General features: G+C 42.8%; 3 protein-coding genes across 5 annotated transcripts in view; all 3 read left to right on the top strand.

The window, feature by feature from the left end:
* Positions 1-19,041, top strand: part of LOC146634600 (protein NLRC3-like) — a 720,577-nt gene that overhangs the window by 240,741 nt on the left and 460,795 nt on the right. For 2 of the 3 annotated variants that reach the window (XM_085377952.1, XM_085377961.1), the window contains one exon: positions 10,213-10,389. In XM_085377952.1, coding sequence (XP_085234078.1) covers positions 10,213-10,389 — 177 coding nt within the window. Of the gene's footprint in view, positions 1-1,501; positions 1,679-10,212; positions 10,409-19,041 lie in introns of those variants that run through there. The other variant, XM_085377969.1, reaches the window with a different exon arrangement.
* The window catches only part of LOC146634610 (protein NLRC3-like), a 218,654-nt gene that overhangs the window by 69,895 nt on the left and 129,718 nt on the right, over positions 1-19,041 (top strand). The gene's annotated exons all lie outside the window — the stretch shown is intronic.
* LOC146634613 (protein NLRC3-like) overlaps positions 1-19,041 on the top strand; it is a 152,276-nt gene that overhangs the window by 69,894 nt on the left and 63,341 nt on the right. The window lies entirely within an intron of this gene.

The following is a 19,041-nucleotide window of genomic DNA, read 5'->3' as shown; positions in this document are numbered from 1 at the left end:
AGTCCAGATGTGATCATTAACATCATTGATCAGTGTAGGTTAGTAGTTTAATGTTGAAAATAAAATCAGATTGTAAGCACAAAGTGTTTGTGTCCATACGCTGCAACCTTCCACACCATTCCTTTATTGTACAGACTCAGCAGCAACTCCATGGATCCCAAATCCAAGAGTGGAGAACAGATTTGAAGTGTGTCACATCCATGCAGTCACAGCTGTTTCCACCATGTTTCCACTGATATTAATCCTGTTCAATGACACGTTTCATATCAGTGAATATGTTCTTTAGGACGTCCACTGACATGTTTAAGTGTCCTGCTGGAAATCACTCAAATCATCCATGAAATCCATGAAAAATCCTTTTAGTGTTTCTAACTTCAGCCTCTGTCCTCTCTCTCTCTCCATCCTCCTCACTGCTTCTTTCACTGATAATCACACAAACATCGTATTCAGCTACAAAATAACACAATAATATCATCTGATGATCATTATTATAAGAGCAGGATCCATATTTGATATCAGAGTAACACACTGCTTGGTTATGTGCAGTCATCATCAGTGACTGTGGCTCAAACAGAAGCTCTCTGATTGGTTGCTGACCTTGCTCACCTGTCCACTCTCACCTGTTTGTGTTTGCTCTCTCTTTGCTGTCTCCATCCTCTCTCTCCTTTCTCTCCCTCTCTGTCTTTGTACGTCACTCAGGTCCAATGGAAACAGTGACATTTACAAACCAATCAAAGACAAACTGATCCATGTCAGGTTATAACAATATTCAAAGTGAATACAGGCTGCTGCTGGACACAGACAGGTAACATCATTTTGACTTGCTGTCACCTGGATCTGGACTCATAAACACTGAAGCCCTGAACAGGAATACAAATCATTTTCTGCCAACTAGCGACACACCAGCAGATAATGGCTCAGAAAGCTCAAATGAGCCAATCATTTCTGTGTTTAGTTCCCCTGAAATCAGATCTGATATCAGCAGCTCTGAGTTCATTCATCATTATTGTCCAGTGATGAGATTTCTGCTCCGTTTGGTAACAGTCAGCAGGTTTTTCCTGCGTGTGGACGTGAACAGTCGTACCTGACAGGAGGTAGCAAACAGAGATCATCTTTCCAGCTGGAACTCTTCACTGAGCTGAACTCATTCAAAATGTTCTGGAGTCAAAACAGGAAACAGTCCAAATGTGTGTCTTCACTCTGGATCAGATCTCAGTGACAGACTGTGGACATTATGGAAGCCTAAATGTGACACCATCTTCCTCCTTCATCTGCAGATTAAAGCCAAACAAAGATTCTCATTAAAAGTCTGCAGGTCTGAGAGAGACTCAATCGTTGTGTCATGTCAAACACAGTAAGAGGAGCTGAAGCACAGATGTGAAGAGCAGATTCATCAGATTATGACCTCACTCTGTTTTGTCTTCATATACATTCAGTCTGTGTTTATAATGCAGATTTTCTGCTTTTATAATAACACATTTTATATTTTCTATCATCACAGACTGACTCACTGTCTACTCTCAGAGTCTCACTGTGAAGTTGTGGCCTCAGCTCTGAAGTCCAACCCCTCCCATCTGACAGAGCTGGACATGAGTAACAACCTCAACCTGCAGGATTCAGGTGTGAAGCTTCTGTGTGCTGGACTGGAGAGTCCAAACTGTCGACTGGAGACTCTGAGGTGAGTTCACTGACTGCGGCTGTTGTTGTTTTTCTATATTTCATGTCTTTGATGTTTGAAACTTTCTTTAGTTCCTAAATGTTCAGGATGTGTCTGAAGACAAATGTGAAGAAGTTTGAGTGCTTTCAGAAATGTTGTCTTTCCAAACGACTGAACAACAGTTTTTCCTTTTGGCTCCAAACAGAAGTGACAGACTTGAGCAGGGTTCATTTAAAGGCTGACAGAAGTGGAGTGGTGACGGGGAGATGTTTGACAGGACAGTGTTTCAGCCTCCACAGGTTCATGTTGTGCTCCATCAGTCAGTGAAGATGAAGTCAGTGCTGATGAGGCTGTAGAGTGTGTGAGGGATGTGAATGAGGATGATGAAGATCTGATGATAGCAGATAAAAACAGGCTGCAGAGACTTTGAGCCATACAGGGCACACAGTGTGTGTACAGAACAGCTGAAATCATTATGGAGGCCTCACTGGGATATGGAAGCATCACAGTACAGCTTCAGTGAAGCATTAAAGTCTCTGATATGAGATGAGAAATGAAGCAGCCAGAGCTTTTTCATGAGTGGAAATCCACTGTGACTGTGAGCTGCTGCTACAGCCTCCAGATTAGCCAGCAGCTCATCCTGCTCAACATTTCCTCACCAACTTTAATGGAAGTGTGATGTTTTCAGCTGGAGTGATGGTCAGGGTGGCCTCCCTCTCCTCTTCTTCTCCTCTTCCTCTTTCATTTGTAAAGCCACTTCTGCTGCTTTCATTCATTTGGAAGTCCTGTAGCTGAGTTTGGGAGAGACTAACAGCCTCGGCAGCAGAGGGGAGAAAGGCTGTAACTGTTGGGTCTGTGTTTCCACAAGCCCCGCTAATTCTAGAGACTTATTCATCATGAAGAAAACAAGACAGTCGATCGATCCATTACTTGCGCAAGGGAGGCCTCGTCTGTGTCCAGCACGACAATGACCCCAATGGTGGCCTCCTCTCGCTGCCTTTTATTGACAATCTTCAAACAATAGTTTACAAAGCACCTCCCCTTGCAACCCCCCTTTGGTTACATAGACAAGGCACTGTATGTAAGTGTGTGTGTGTGTGTGTGTGTGTGTGTGTGTGTGTGTGTGTGTGTGACCTCCTGCTGACCAAAGGGTCATAAACCCAGGAAGTTTACATCAAAAGAAACAGATCTTTCAGATAGGATGTATCTACAATAAAACCTCCCCCAGCACAGAGTGGCTGGAAAGGTGGTCAGGATCAAAGGAATGGCTTTGATCCTACTGCTTGAACTAAGACTGTACAAATTTAAGAAACACAATGGCAACATTCAACAATTAGACTTAACATTTCCCTCCTTTTTGTCATTGTTCTTAAATTTCAACTTATGCACCCTTTGTTTGGACAGTGTCAGTATAGATTTCATTCATACACAGTAAACTACATCCTATACATAAGCAAATCAGTATCAACAGTCCAAAAACAGGAATTATTTTTTTCAAAAGAAGATGCCACCAAGGACCAGACGGTAACCAAGCTATCCAGCCTTGTGGCGGATCTACTCCTGTCGTGCAATTCATTATGTATTTCTTCAAGTAAACAACTGAATGTCAAAGGTCAAACAAGAAGAATCATCATTCTCAAAAATCATATGTCACTACAATCCAACTGTATACAGACATAGGTATTTAAACGCATCAGTTGACTTTATTGTTTGTCCATATGGCTCTCAGCTAACTTCAAAGCTGCAGCCTGGTCAACACCCTTCTTTATGACTCCTATCAACCCCCCAAATCTTTTCACTGTAGGCATCCTGTGGGGGTTAGAGTCAACTGGTGAATTATCTGCATTTACAACTCTTCTCCTGTCCTGTTGTCACCACAGAAAAAACTTTGTAAAGGAAATTGGATCAAGCTGTTTTGAACTTCTTGGCTCGAAACCTCAAGTGTTCATGATGTAATGTAGACAAAAGGCTTCTCTGTTTACATCCTTCTTGCAGAAGACAAAAGAATAGGTGATGTTGCCATGTTCCATGGTTGATCTCCAACTTGGGCTAATCCATTGTCCTTCATACACATAGGCAATTGGCCTGTTTCCAGTTCGTTTAGCTGTTCAATGTCCTGCAGCAAGTCATATTCTTTGAGTCAGACGAGCAGGTCTGTCTCACCAGAGCAGTTCACCTTCCCAGCTACTGGTGAATCAACCTTCCATTCAGGTTCAGAGCAGTTGAAAAGTTGGCAGTGTTCCCGGATGTGTTGCTAAAGCAACCAGACAAACTGCCTCGCTCTCAGTGATGCTATAGGGCCACAGTCCAGAAGAATGTGTAGCCAGTGGCATCACAAGCATAACCATTGGTCTCATTCTTTATGTGAGCGGTTGTGTTCTTAAACTGCCACCAGTAGTTGTTGAAAACCCATGCTGGTACTGGGTGTGGTTTGCTCTGTTCCAGTGCGCTCCCTGTCATCCCACTCAGGGTCCACAGGCACAAGAAGATGCACAGCACATTCCCAGCCATTCTGATGAGTACCTGTGGCTCAGTTGGTTTCTTCACCGGATTGAGACGAGGGGCCCTGGAGGCTTTCCCCCCCCTTTGTTCCCGGTCTTCCTGCCACTTACTCCGAGCTGGCCTGGATGTGTGTCACCTTCTTGCAGTGCGCTTGATATATCCAAGTGTTCCTTCCAGCAATCTTCACTGCTGTGGTCGTCGTCAGCAGCATCCGATATGGACCTTCCCACCATGGACTGGACCAGCACTTCCTCTCCATGGCCTTATCAACATCCAATCTCCAGACTTCAGACTCTGCTCCTGCGGAGAAACAGAATCATCTGGCAGATCATTTGTTCTCATGACTACTTTACTTTTAAACATTTTCAAGCATCTAATCTGCTAATACGCTCTCTCTTCTGCTTTTCTATCATCACTACAGAAGACTGGAACTCTAAATGCTCTAACATGTGTAATCTCAAAGAGTCAGACCATTCTCTGTTGGAGTAATCCTCATGTACTTATTCTATACAGTCTAACCATGTCCTGCCTGTCTTCCTAAATCTTAACTTTACTATTCCATTAGTTCTCTCTGCCTGCAAAAGTTTTTTTTTTTAAAAAGTATTTAATAATCCTAGAATGAGTATAACGACTGCTCATTTCCCTCCTGTTTGAGACATGGCAAAGCCAATGGCTCAAAATAGCAGCAGTCTTATACAAATTATCAGGCAGTACTGGTTTATCACACAGATAAAAAATCATCCTGCAAGCTTGCTCCCTCTGTAAGTCACAACTGTTTTCCTGCTGTAGGTGAGTGGGCCTGCATGTCTGCTGATGCTGTACTGATAAAAGGTTAACACCATGTTTAACTACAGCTGCTTCTTTTGTGATCTTATCTGCAAAAACTTTCCCTAATGCAACTGGATCTTTCCCTCACATGTGTGCTGCACATTTACAAACTGGTTAATAACACTGCCTCCAGCAGATTTTGCAAGAGTTTGGTGTGTTCTGCAGGTTTCCCTGTAGAGGTTGTCACACCTCGTCTCACTCACTGCACTACAAAGAAATGTACAGTAGCAAATGTATACTGCCTATCAGTGTATATTGTCTCTCTACAGCTTTACACGCTTCCGTTAAAGCTAGCATCTCTGCTGCTCAAGCAAATATGAAACATGCTAGTTGTCCTACATAGATAACTCTCTCTCACTGTCTGCTACAGTAAAACGTGTTCTAGTCTGTCCCTCTGCTGTTGTAAAACTCAAACCATCAGCAAACCAAACCTTTCCCTCAACGAGTGGCACATCTATTAAGTCATCCCTCAGCTTACACTTCTTCTCCTCGCGCTCTCTACACTCATGAGAAGTGCCCTCCTCCGTTGGCAAAAAGGGTTGGACAGATTCAGAATTGTGCACCACTTTATGGTAATATGTGTGGTTGTGAGAGTAACATTAAAGACAAGTGTCTTGTAGGTGTCAGAAATGTAAGTTTAGTCTGCAGTAGTAGACATCTACCTCGTGTGGAACTAACAATGTCAAAAGGTGAAATAAACTATTGAAACATTGTACAGCTTAAACTGCTGCACATACTGATCTCACGCATGGAGGTAAAGCACGAGCAACTAGAGCTAATCTTTTAGGATAGTAAGTTACTGGCTTCACTTGTGGAAAAAGTGCTGTTAGTTATTTTACAGTCACCTGGCATTTGTGCTGTTCACAGAACCACAAGTCCATCGCTGGACCTCCTCTGCGCTGTCACTTTCTGGAGCTTGGCACGCTCCCTCAGGTTCCATTTTCCAACGCTGCTGAAGATTTAACCCTAGAACACTATCGCTATAAATAGTAACACGATCACTAATGCCGGGTGATTTTTACCCGATATAATATAACCAATGAAAAGTAATCAAATATATCAAAATATGACAACACATGACAAATTAGAGTGGTCTTCTTTTACTTTCAACTGTGCCATGTCTAACAAAATGAAAAATAAAACTCCTAAAACAAAATAATGACTCTGGAAAGCTGGTCTTTGGTCCACCCATTCCTGGGACATTTGAGACTTCCCTGGTGATGGCACAGGCTCCTCGACACGCAAACAGCTTAGTTGTCTTCCTTAACGTCAACGTCGAAACTCTTTCATCTTATTTAAGATTTGCTGTGCAAAGTCTCCTCGTGACGATCCTTTGGAAGACCAGTAACACAGCTCTCTGTGCTGAAGGTGATCTCCGATCCTCCTGAAAACTCTCTCCTGGCCTCAGCTTCCATCTTGTGGACGATCCTCTCAGTCACTCCTTCTCGTCATGGCACCTCACGATATCTACAAATTTAAAAATGACACTCCTCTCGCCACACGGCTTTCGCCATGTGTCAACTCCCCAGTGAGACATGTACAAGAGTGTTGCACAGTCTCCCTAAAACAATCTCCAAGGTTTGTCCCTTGGAGCAGCTTCACTCCAAGCTGTAACCCTGTGTAAAAACATTAGTCAGCATTGAAATGTTCAGCTTGTTTAGCTCCCAGCTCCTGTATCCTAGAAGACAAAGTCTTAAAATTAAAACAACTTCACATTTGCAACCAACTATAGATCATAAGAGTAATAAAGTATTCAGCATCACAGAGACAAGTATCATTGCAGGTTTATTCTAAACTCATTAAACTCCTACTTTTCCCCATAATTTGTTCCAAATTATTTAACATCTCACCGTCATTCCACATTGTAATCAGTGACGTCCCTTAAGTTTGTTACTCACCATGAGCCCAACAGTGTGGTCAGATAATGGGCCCCGATGTAACTATTCTGTAACCACTGCACATCTGTTCAATTGTCACTCGTCTGTCTGTGCTGAATCCTTTACAAGCACTCTTAAAGAAAAACAACATTAGCCAAACACAAGGTTCATCCCGGTTGTCAGGTGTCGGCCATCCAGATTCCAGAGGAGCTGTGAAAAGTCATAAAGTTAACACTCGCTGTGGAAAAAGTAACAATGGTCTCATCACAGTATGAAAAATAATTTAGACTGGATTTTCTCGCTGAATCCTTTTGGACAGGAACTTGTCTCAAATAAGTGGATTTCTCCTGAGCCCATTTTAATTTCGGAGAAGCTCACTTTGCAACAGTTTTCTCGACGACGCTTCGATTCTGATCGTGCTCAAACAGAGATCATCAAACAAAACTTTCAGTGCACCATGAAAGTAACAAAATAAAAGAAAGAAAATAAAGGAAATCAAAGGAAAGAAAGGCCTTGTTTAAGTCATGACACGTGTTCTTCATGCCAGGGGGATAAATCGTCACAACCCAATTGGCAGGCTCAACTTAGTAACAAAAGACAAATCAAACAGCCAGTTTAATCTCAAACATTCATCCAATCAGCCATACACACAACATACAGCATAACCCTGTTGTCTTAGCACATAATAAGTTTTAGTTCTCATGTAACTAAATGTGTGCCATGGTAAAACTTCTTCACACACCAGAAACTCACAATCAGCTCACTCAGCTCACTCATTTAAGACCTCTCATCTATGATGCAACCATCTGTCCTCCTATAATATTCAGTCCACTAGTCTATGTGTCACTTTCATCTTACTAGTGACTTGGACAAGATGACAAACAGAATCTCATGCTTAAGATGCTGTCTGGTCTTCATGAGTATCATTTATGTGTAAATGCATGTAGGGTTAGTATAGTTAATGCATTTTCAGTATGTTTTTGTGTTCTTCTCTCATCACACTTTCATTATTCTCATCACTGCTTAAAACAACACACATCTCTCTCTGTTTTTTTTTCTTTAACTGTACTTTTCTCCAAAACAGAAAGTAGCATTACAGCTGTTTCAGACTTAGAAACACCAAACACTCTTCGTGCTATCATTCATCCACACAACTATTTTATTTCTTTTTGTCCACTGGGCAGGTGACCTGCAGAATCACGTCTGCCCCAGCTGGATACCTTTCACACACACCATGACGTCAGACACACTCACGGACTGGATCAGGAGAAAAACTTTCTTCATCTTCACACTCTGGGACAGAAACACCATATGTTTTTTTTGTTTGTTTGTTTGTTTGTTTTGTGTCAGGGATGGATATGTAGTTGTAACGTTTGTGTTCACTAACTTTACTTTCTGTTTCCTACCCTGCCCAGTCTGTCTTGGACTCAATGCTTCTCCCAATGTCTCTCCATACTCAGCCTCTGCTCTCTCACGCTCTTCTCTGGCTCTACTTTCTGCTAACATTCTTGCTTCTCTCCTCTTCTGAACCTGCTCCAGCCACAACTTAGCAATTGCTAACTGCAATTCCTTCCTCTGCTTCGCTTTACCTGTTTTACCAGCTACACTTACAGCTATTCTTTCTACCAGCATTTTACACTGAACTTCCACTAATGTCCCTTCAAATCCACATTTCTTACGCCAACAACCTACATACTGCGTGCTGCCTGGTAAAAATTTCTCCATAAATTTTAAATCTCCTTCTAAGGCAGACTTACACATTTTATTCTCCATTAACAATCAGCCACACTCACGCAGACCACGTCTGGCCCGCACACACACACAACATAGGCCTATCGCTTGCGTCTGCACGCACAGCTAGCGCTCTCTGTTGAAAACTCTCAAACGCCCCATATGGCGGAGAATTCAACCTTCGGACACTCTCTAACGCCCCAAATGGCGGAGATTCCGGACTCCTTCACGGCGGAGACGCCGAACCTAGGTTATCTCCACGCCCCAAATGGCGGAGAACTCTCTACGCCCCAAATGGCGGAGAAGCCTGCGTCTCTCTCACGCGGCTAGCGCGCTCCCGGACTCACGTTTAACGCACAGCCCGTAGCCGCTCTCTAAGGCCTTCTGTACTCACTGTTTGTTTACGTTCATGGGAAGAGCCTCTGGATCCCGTCAATCGTCATCCATACCGAGGGGAGGTCAGGAGCAAACTTCCCGGCCTGGTGGCAAGCCAAAAACACCAGGGCTTTACGTCAATCATCCCAGACGTTGCGGTGGCGTCCTCTCCCTCTCCTCGGTGGATGCAATGTGTTAGGCTCCGGCTCCGAAGGACCAAATGAATGTTGGGTCTGTGTTTCCACAAACCCCGCTAATTCTAGAGACTTATTCATCATGAAGAAAACAAGACAGTCGATCGATCCATTACTTGCGCAAGGGAGGCCTCGTCTGTGTCCAGCACGACAATGACCCCAATGGTGGCCTCCTCTCGCTGCCTTTTATTGACAATCTTCAAACAATAGTTTACAAAGCACCTCCCCTTGCAACCCCCCTTTGGTTACATAGACAAGGCACTGTATGTAAGTAAGTGTGTGTGTGTGTGTGTGTGTGTGTGTGTGTGTGTGTGTGTGTGTGTGTGTATGGGTGTGTGTGTGTGTGTGTGTGTTACCTCCTGCTGACCAAAGGGTCATAAACCCAGGAAGTTTACATCAAAAGAAACAGATCTTTCAGATAGGATGTATCTACAATAAAACCTCCCCCAGCACAGAGTGGTTGGAGAGGTGGTCAGGATCAAAGGAATGGCTTTGATCCTACTGCTTGAACTAAGACTGTACAAATTTAAGAAACACAATGGCAACATTCAACAATTAGACTTAACAGTAACACCACCACTTTACTCTGTTCTACCTGTCACATCATTTTATCAGGAAACAAATATGCTCATGTTTTTACTATGTTTGTCTTGAAGATGTAAGAAGATCACATGGTGCTTTTTATTATTGTGTTGGTTTGTTTGCTGTCTCTTGGATGGAGCCCAGCTGTGCGTGGCCCCTGGGCCTGTGGTCAGAGTGTGTGCTGGATAATCCGGCCCAGGATGAGGCCAAACTGACATGGGATGAAATGTCTGTCACATAATTGAGCTTTGTGAGAAATGTACGACTTTAATGTGAAACATTCAGAGTTTTTTCTCTTGTTGTGTTTGTTTGAAGCTGCTTCCTGTTGGCTTCAGCTGTTTGGAGTTTCCATTTTCTAAACTTCTACATTCTGAACCTTCTTCAGCTCTGAACAGATGATGAAACACTGAATGATTTCAAGCTCACACTTTGTCTAATAAACTTACATCTTTCATTCTTTATACAGATTGTGGGGCTGTGGTTTGTCAGAGATCAGCTGTGATTATCTGGCAGCAGCACTGAAGTCCAACCCCTCCCATCCGAGACAGCTGGAGCTGAGCTACAACAACAAGCTGCAGGATTCAGGAGTGAAGCATCTGTGTGGTTTCCTGGAGAGTCCAGGATGTGGACTTGAAACTCTGAGGTCAGTCAGCATGTTTTAGTTGTGCTGAGATGAATATGATGTGAAAGTTGTGCTGACACTAAACTGCAGACATCAGGCTGATATTATACTGATCCACACTGAGGATCTTCATGGTAAAGTCTGTTTTCTTCTTCTCTGGTTTAGTCCATTGACTGCAGCAGAACAATGTTCACATTTCAAACCTTCAAAGAAGAAGAAAAATCCTCCACTGGATAATTCACTGTGAAACTCTCCAACTCTTCATTCCACCTTAAAGTCTGTCTGACACTGAAATCCAAAGCAAAATGTGCGTTTGCTTTACAGACAGCAGTCCAACACAAACATACACACATCATCCAAAACACAGTCCAACATCCAAATCTCCTCCACTGCCAGCATGAATGATGGGAAAGAGAAGGAGGAACACTCTGACATTCAGGGTTAGAATGAGTTTCATGAAGCAGACTGTGAAGATCAAAGCTGCATTAGAAAGCTTACATGAATGAATGAGTGGACAGAAGTGGACAGAGATCATCTGAAGCACTTCAAAGGCTTTAAATCAGCACATTTCTCTTTATTCTTTATCAACTCTGTTAGTTTCTCTCAGTTTTCTGTGGAATGAAGCTAACAGCAGGCTAATAAGATGCTGACCAATAGGTTTCTATTAAAGGTTGTAATTTGTATATGAAAAAGTGCTTTGGCTCAGCAGGGATCAGCTTACAGGTAGAATACAGCTGCTGGATGGGATTAGCATGTCATAGCTATCTACCAAACTGCTAACTGGGGGATTTCAGGCCATCTATGGATCATTTTTGCTAACTGTTTATTCAGCTTAGGCTCACAGGGCTGCAGCCTGTGCCCTAGCTGTCATAGGGCAAGAGGCGTGGTCCACCTGCTCAGGTGAGCAGTCCATCACAGGGCCAACAGAGAGAGACAGAGAAGCACTCTCTCACATCCACACCTACAGCCAATTTAGAAGCACCAATGAACCTAAGCAGCATTTCATTGGACTGTGGGAGAACATCCAACCTCCACAGAAAGGCCAACAAGCTTCAACCTACAACCTTCTTGCTTTAAGGCACTAGTGCGAACCACTTTTCCCCATTTCAGCCCAAATCCTGCATCTTCCTGTTTCTGACTCCAGGCCAGCTCCACTAACACTTTCTCATCAGACACTGCCACCTAGTGGAGGAAGTCTTAGTCCCATTTGAAGCTTCAGATTACAGTTAGTTCCTTTACAAAGAGGTGGAGGTGGTGGGGCCACAGCACCATCATCACTGAGTGCCATAGGACACTTAACCTTTGTTTCCATATGCTGGGAACTTCCTGTTGTTCCAAGGAGGACTGGAAAATGTGTGAAAATCTCCCAGTCAGTTCCTCACAGCACACTTCAATCATTTCCCTCCCACAGCATCAGGACCAGGGCTTTTTCTCTCTTTGGTCCCACTAAGAGATTTCCACACAAACACCTCATCAGTGGGACTCTCAGAGCTACCAGCCCTTTGCTACAATCACAAAGCTCTTCATTGAAATCAATGATATCAAAGCTGGAATCCAATGAGTCCAAGTCTTCTGCTGATTCAGCATCACATTCATCTTTGCTCCTTGTTCTGCATCCCCACCATGGACTTCATTCCTTTCCAAGCCAGCCTTGAGTGTCCTTTATTCAGCTCATCCTCTGCTTTACTTTGACACCTGATTTTAGCTGCTTTATCTCTCTTTCAACAAGTTTCTGTGCCTCAATCTTTTTCTTCTCTCCCTCATAACAAGACAGCTTCTTCTGCCTGAGAACATGTTGGAGTGATTTACTAATCCAGGGCTGCTTATTGGGGAAAATACTTCCTGTTTCCAAAGTAATCCCCATTTTTCCCAGAAAGAAATGTAAGTAGAAATCGATGATCTAAGTGAGAACATGAGCCTTTAAAAAGTCCCAGTGGGTGCAGTCAAAGCAGTCCCTCAGTCCCAGTATAGAGTCTTTGGTCCAGACTGGAACAACTGTGTGCCCAGTTTGAGCTCTCTTCAGTCCTGTGACCTGACAGACCCAGAGGGGCCATCACATCACATTTAGAAGCTCCCCTAATGGAGCCACAACACATGTCCAACACTTAGTCTGTCTTGTTGGACCAACTGGAAGAAATGATTCAAGGACTTAGTCACAGAACAGAGATTCAAATCTCCAAAATCCAACTGGCTGCATCAGGACATATAGTCTGAAACTCTGCACAGTTTCCTGTTTGAAGCTGCTTCCTGTTGGCTTCAGCTGTTTGGAGTTTCCATTTTCTAAACTTCTACATTCTGAACCTTCTTCAGCTCTGAACAGATGATGAAACACTGAATGATTTCAAGCTCACACTTTGTCTAATAAACTTACATCTTTCATTCTTTATACAGATTGAGTGTCTGTGGTTTGTCAAAGATCAGCTGTGATTATCTGGCAGCAGCACTGAAGTCCAACCCCTCCCATCTGAGAGAGCTGGAGCTGTGGGGAAACAACCTGAAGGATCCAGATGTGAAGCAGCTGTCTGATCTTCAGCAGAGTCCAGACTACAGACTGGAGACTCTGGAGTAAGTAGAGTGATGGAGTGAGTGGGTGGTGCTGTCAGCAGTATTGTACTAAACACAGTCAGTATGAAACAAAGATCCAGTGTTTCCTGTAAAGCTGCAGCTTCTCAGTGAAGCTGTGAGAGGAGAATGGTGACAGGCTTCAGGATTGGACACAAACACTTCCTGTTTCTGACCTTTATGGTCACCATGGTAACGGCTGACACGCTCTGATCAAACACTGTCAACAGCCAATCAGCTCTCTGAACAAAGCAGCACGCAGACCAATGACTGCATTCGTTTCCAAGTTTAAAGCAGTGAAGAACACAGTCTGTAGGTGAGGAAGAATTTAGTGAGAGCAGATGTTTGGATGGAATTCCTCCAGTTAACAGCTGGAACCGTCCATCTGGATTGTTGGGCTTGTTGTTGGGGTTCCTACAGAGCTCAGAGTGGACACACCAAGGTTCTTCTAATGAATGAAAGTCCAAACTCAAACTAGGAGGGAAAAACATTTTCATCAACTTCAATAAAAATCCAAAGATTAGAAAAAGTGAAGCAACAATGAGTCCTAGTACAGTCCCAGCACTGAAGTCCCTGCTGCTCTTTATACTGGATGTGCTGCATCACTGACTGACAGCTGATGAAGAGTCTCTGGAAACACTCGTTTATCTCCTCTGCTCTTCCTTCTTCTCTCTGCAGGTGGAGGCCATGATGGTAAACAGGACGGTGTGTGTGCTGAGAGAGGAGGAGCTGTGTCCTGATGATCCAGAGAGGTTGAAGCAGCAGCAGCTTGTGTGTAGAGACGCTCTGACTGGGCCATGTTACTGGGAGGTGGAGAGGAGAGCTTCATCCAGCAGTGACTGACAGAGGAATGAGAAGAAGTGCAGATGACTGTCAGTGCTGCAGAGTGAACTGCTCTGAGAACAGCTCCACTGTCAGACACAATGTAGAGTCCAGCATCATCCCTGTGTGTCCCTCTGGATCTGACAGAGGATCATCAGTGTATCTGGACTGCTCTGCTGCTGCTCTGTCCTTCTACAGTCTCTGCACAGTCTCTGTCTGACTCTGGCTTCAGACCCTCCTGGATCAAACTCACCTGGAAAGACTTTCAAACATCACTCAATAGATTTGAATACAGAATATATTTGATATATACTGTAGATGTACTGTAGAGTTGCAGTTTGTCACTTGTAAATACAGTCTGTGAGCAGCTGTGAGCTGAAAGATCTTTCTAGAAACAGGAAATGTTTTCACTCTTCTGTTGCTTTTTCATATATTTCCACAACATTAATATTGATCCCACCTGTCTCACCTGTTTCATGCTTTTATACATAATAACAGGACACGTGTGATCTGAGCGCTGCTGTGGTTGCTGTGCTGCACGTCTTCATTTAGATAACAGAGACATCTAGTGGTTCAGAGGGAGAACTGCAGGAGGTGGAGCTGTGTTTTAGCATGGAAAACTTTTTATCTTTTAGGCGCAGATACAAATATGACAAGTATCAGTGTGAGATACAAAAGGTCACATCAGTCAGCAGAGGGAACAGTGATCACACAGCAATGTAAGAATAGAAACATAACAGTGAATCTGGACATGTATACAGATGGAAGCAAACAAACAGGATGTAACACTACATTAAAGCCACAAATGTGAAGAAAACAAACACAAAGGAAAATATATTTGATCTCAGGAATCCAAATCAGATGCGTTAGAGCAGGGGTCAGCAACCCAGGAGGAGCAGAGACCCGAGGCGGCTGCCGGTCCGAGTGTCAGGTGAACTGAACTTCAGGTAAGAAGTTATGACCTGCAGTCTGTCTGGGTCAGATATAAACCAAGTTTAGGTGGAGTTTATTTTCCTTGTGCTGACTTTTTACAGTCAGTTATAATAACTCCCACTCAGAGGAGACCAGAGATCACATTAACATGTGTGTCTCTGTATTAACAAACATGACATATTGGCCCAGTTTATTTTTCTTATCATTGTTGTGAGGAGACCATAAATAGCATTTGTATTTTCTGTTGTACAGTTCATTTGCTGTTATGGATAAAAAGTCTTTTTTTGTTTCAAAATAGCTGATAAATATTCGCTGATAGCTGCAAACATCTGCGCACAAATATAATCCTATGAAGTGGTTCTATATAGTGTGTAATTTATTGCTAATGCAATCATATGGCACATTGACTTCTGAGGAAATGTTAGATGCACTCATCATCAGAAAGGTGTCCGACCTAAACCAGGGGGTTTAGAGCATCATAGAGTTTTTGTGGTTTGTTTTCTTTAAGCCATTTCACAGATTTTCTCCATAATTTCAATTCCTTGAATAAAACAACAAACTTAGGGGATGATTTTGTAATCCGACTTTATGTATGAAAGATTTGACTAAATGTAAAACAATCTTCCAACTCAGTCGTCATTCTTATCTTGTGAAATCAAACCAAATGTTCTGTTGTCTCTAAATCAGGGATTGATGAAATCTTTGATTGCATCCATTTATGAACATGTTCTCATTCATATTAAATCGTAGTCTAAGTCTTTCTTTAGAGGGATAAATGTCATTCATTATCTTCAAATGTGTTTCTGTTGTTTTGGGGGGAAGTTTGAAGTCCATTGTTCAAAGTCTGTTAATGAAACTTTATGAAGTTTATGTAGGATGTTTTTCCTATTTTGTATTTGTTTGAATTATGATGTATTTCTGACTCTTTCTGCCATGATGCCAGGTCTCTCTTGAAAACAACATTTTTAATCTCAATTAAATTTTCACCTGGAGAAATAAAGATGATAATAATAATTTTGTCTTCAGGGAATCATTTCTCTGTAAAACAGCTTCTTCTGAAACTCTTGTTACATTTCTTGTTTATTGTTTGCTGGTTGTAGAAAAATGTCATCGTCTCTGTGTGAACTTAAACTCTACATGTGGTGTCAGCTATAAACCAGCTCTAGAGTCTAATAACGATGCTTTTATTATTGTCTGGTATCCAACCTAACCCTGGGCCTCTGGCTGAATGTGAAACACCAGCAGATGTTAAAAACTGTCTGGGTTACACGTGCATCACGTCGTGTGCTTCCTAACATGGATATGATTGGAATCTGGGCCTGTTCAAGCGGTGCTGGTATCGTTGTTGTTTCTGAGACTTTCCAAATCTTTACTGGATAAAAACGTAGCAACTGATGGATTTAACATTTAGCTCTCAGACTGTCCCAGAAAAGGCGGAGGTCTGGAAGTTTATGTGAAGCTCTGTCTTGCTGCTCAAGTCTTGTTCTCTCCATCTGCACCTCAGCCATTTGAAATCTTGGCCTTAACTATTGATCTGTTTGGAAATCAGACTGTTGTTGGCTGCTATCAGCCTCCACCTGCTTCCCCCAGCACATCACCGTCTCTGGTTCAACTTTTATCTGAGCTGCATTTTAATGACGTCTTTCAGATGGATGATTTTCATTGGGACTGGCTTTCTTCTGTGTCTGATGATTTTAAGGCACGCTGCTTGTTTTTAAAACTGACTCAAATTATTTAAAGCCTCACACGCCTTGATCCTAAACACCCAGATAAATCTGCTCTTATTGACCTTTTTTAACTAATATGCTGCGTAAGTTTTCCACATCTGCAGTTTTTGCCAACGACCTGAGTGATCACTGCATAGTTGGTGCTGTGAGAAACACTAAAATCTCACGCTCCGAGCCCGCATCAGTTTGAACTGGGGTCGTATTAAACAGGCTGACAATGTCAGTTTGGGAACATTTACAGGAGAGTTGTGTCTACTTTGTGGACAGACACGCCCCTTTTTGCCAGGTCAGGGTGAAAGGTCGGGACAGGCCTGGTTTGGTTCAGTACCGGCAGATCTCCTACATGAGAGAAACCAGGCCTGGGCAGGAAGTCTGGCTCTGATGCTGATTGGCTACGTTTTCATTAGCTGTGTAATCGGATTACTGCCTCCATCATCAAGATGTAACTATTTTTTACTTTAACGACTGACAGTCCAAACGACCGTAGGAGGTTTTGGCAAACTATAAAGTGTCTCTGCCAGCTGTGACTCCTCAGAGCTTCCTCCTCACTTAAATATCGACTCCACTCCTGTGTCACACAAAACTGAAATGTTGCTTTAACAAACACTTTGTTGCTTCTTGCTCTTTGTTCAGCACAGTATCTGATGGTAAACCTCTTGCACACAACTCTGCTCGTAGTTCCTGCTTACTGATACCTTTTCCTTCACACCTGTCACAGTAGAAGAGGTTTGTAAGGCTTTGAATAGCCCCAACACCAGAAACTCGTCCTCACAATCGTTCTCCTTCCTTCTTGCACTTGGCTGCAAATATCATAGCTGAGCCAGTGTCTTATATTTTTAATCTTTCTCTACAACAGAAGAACACCACTATACTCTGTGTTCTCTGGTTAACTGGTCCTCATTGGTCTTACACAGGATGGTCCATTAGTATCATTTTATCTATCAATCTGTTTCTGGGTTACTGCCTCCTATTCATCAGAGTACATGTTAGGCAAACAGTTTAGTCACAGCCTGCAGTCTCAGGACATCATTACATTCACTGTTCCATCAGTTCATGCAGAGCTTGGGAAGAAGGCGTTCTCCTTTTCTGCTCCGTCTTCATGGAAAACATAACCGAAGGATTTAAGGCTCTCCGTTGATTTCACTTGCAGACTTCAAAAGACGTACACATGTTTTTGTGAAACCATCTCTGGGAACTTGTTCTCGTTTTTAATGTGACTGAGTACATTACACAAACTTTTCTCTTATTGTTGTAATTTTAATATGTGTGTCTGGAACAGGTCTCTCTTGTAAATGAGACATTGAGTCTCAATGAGCCGACCTGTATAAATAAAGCTTCAATTACAAAGTCCTTTGTATAAAAGCTCCTTCAGCTGCCAGTGGGACGTGCTGTGGCTCTATCAGTTGCAGAGCCTTTATATTGTTAGTTAGAAACTACAAATATAATGGCTCACTGTATTTCAGAATCAGAGAAACTTTATTAATCCAGGAGGGAAACTGAGTTGTCATAGCAGCAAATATACAAGAAACAACAAGCACTCATATAAAGTGAGTGTAGAAACAGAGTTATGATAAATAAATATTCAGATAAATAATATCAATATATAATATAAATAATCTATAATCCAGTTTTGAGTTCCCTCCCCAGACACCTTAACGCCCACTCACATCCTGGGCCATCTGACCTCAGGAAATCACATGATAGGGTGGGGCCAGGTTTCACAATGAGCTCACCCGAAACCCTGGCTGATTAGGACCCCCACCCGCTTTCACACCTTGGCTCATGTGATTACGTAGAGGATCATCAGGGGGTCCTTTGTCCCTCTTTGGGGGGAAACTCCCACTGGGTTTAAATCTGGGACTCCCCACCAACTGACCCTTAGAACTGAAGAAGCTTCTCAGATGAGAGGTGAAACGTCTTCAAGCAACTCAAAGAAGTCCAGACGCTTTTCTTTGCAAGCTCCTTAGTCTACAATGACCTGGATGACTGAGAACCGTCACAGACAACTCAGTCCCATATTTTAGGTTATTCTGAATAAATCGTTCATGCCCTCTCTTTGGAAAGAAGCTGTTGTGGTTCCTGGTCCTAAATCTAGTCGTCCAAAAGTTCTAAACGACTTCAGGCCTGCTGCCCTCACCTCAGTCTTTGAAAAAATCATCAGAAATGTGATTATGGAAGACACTGAACTTCAGCTTGATTCAATGCAGATTGCACATAAGCCCAATAGAGGAGTGGAGGACGTGCTTTTGATTCTACTTCACCTGATTGTCAAACACGTAGAGAGTAAAGGACTTCAGTTCATCGATTTCTCTGCTTCTTTCAATAACACAGCCCCAGATTTGAATCAAAAGACTTTTAGAACAGTTTGAAATCCGGACAAACCTGAGCAAGTGCAGTCATATAAATATCTTGATGACAAATGCTATTATTTTTCTGTAAAGCAAATTGACCTAAAAGTAAAGTAACCTTGATATGTCAGGATGTAGATGTCCCACCCAACAACGTCACCCAGCCCTGAAACATCGGTACTGTTCAAGGCAGCATTGCTGTCCACACGTCCATCAGAGTGTTTCTTTGGACTTCATGGTGTTGCTGCTCCCAGTATTCTCTGAGACAACCTCTGAGGCCG

This window comes from Diplotaxodon limnothrissa, linkage group LG3 (genome assembly GCF_057381915.1).
Source record: "Diplotaxodon limnothrissa isolate DT_005_m linkage group LG3, D_limnothrissa_male_GT1.1, whole genome shotgun sequence".
Lineage (NCBI taxonomy): Eukaryota > Metazoa > Chordata > Actinopteri > Cichliformes > Cichlidae > Diplotaxodon > Diplotaxodon limnothrissa.
Note: the sequence above shows the minus strand (reverse complement) of the source record. Positions and strands in the feature narration are given on the sequence as shown.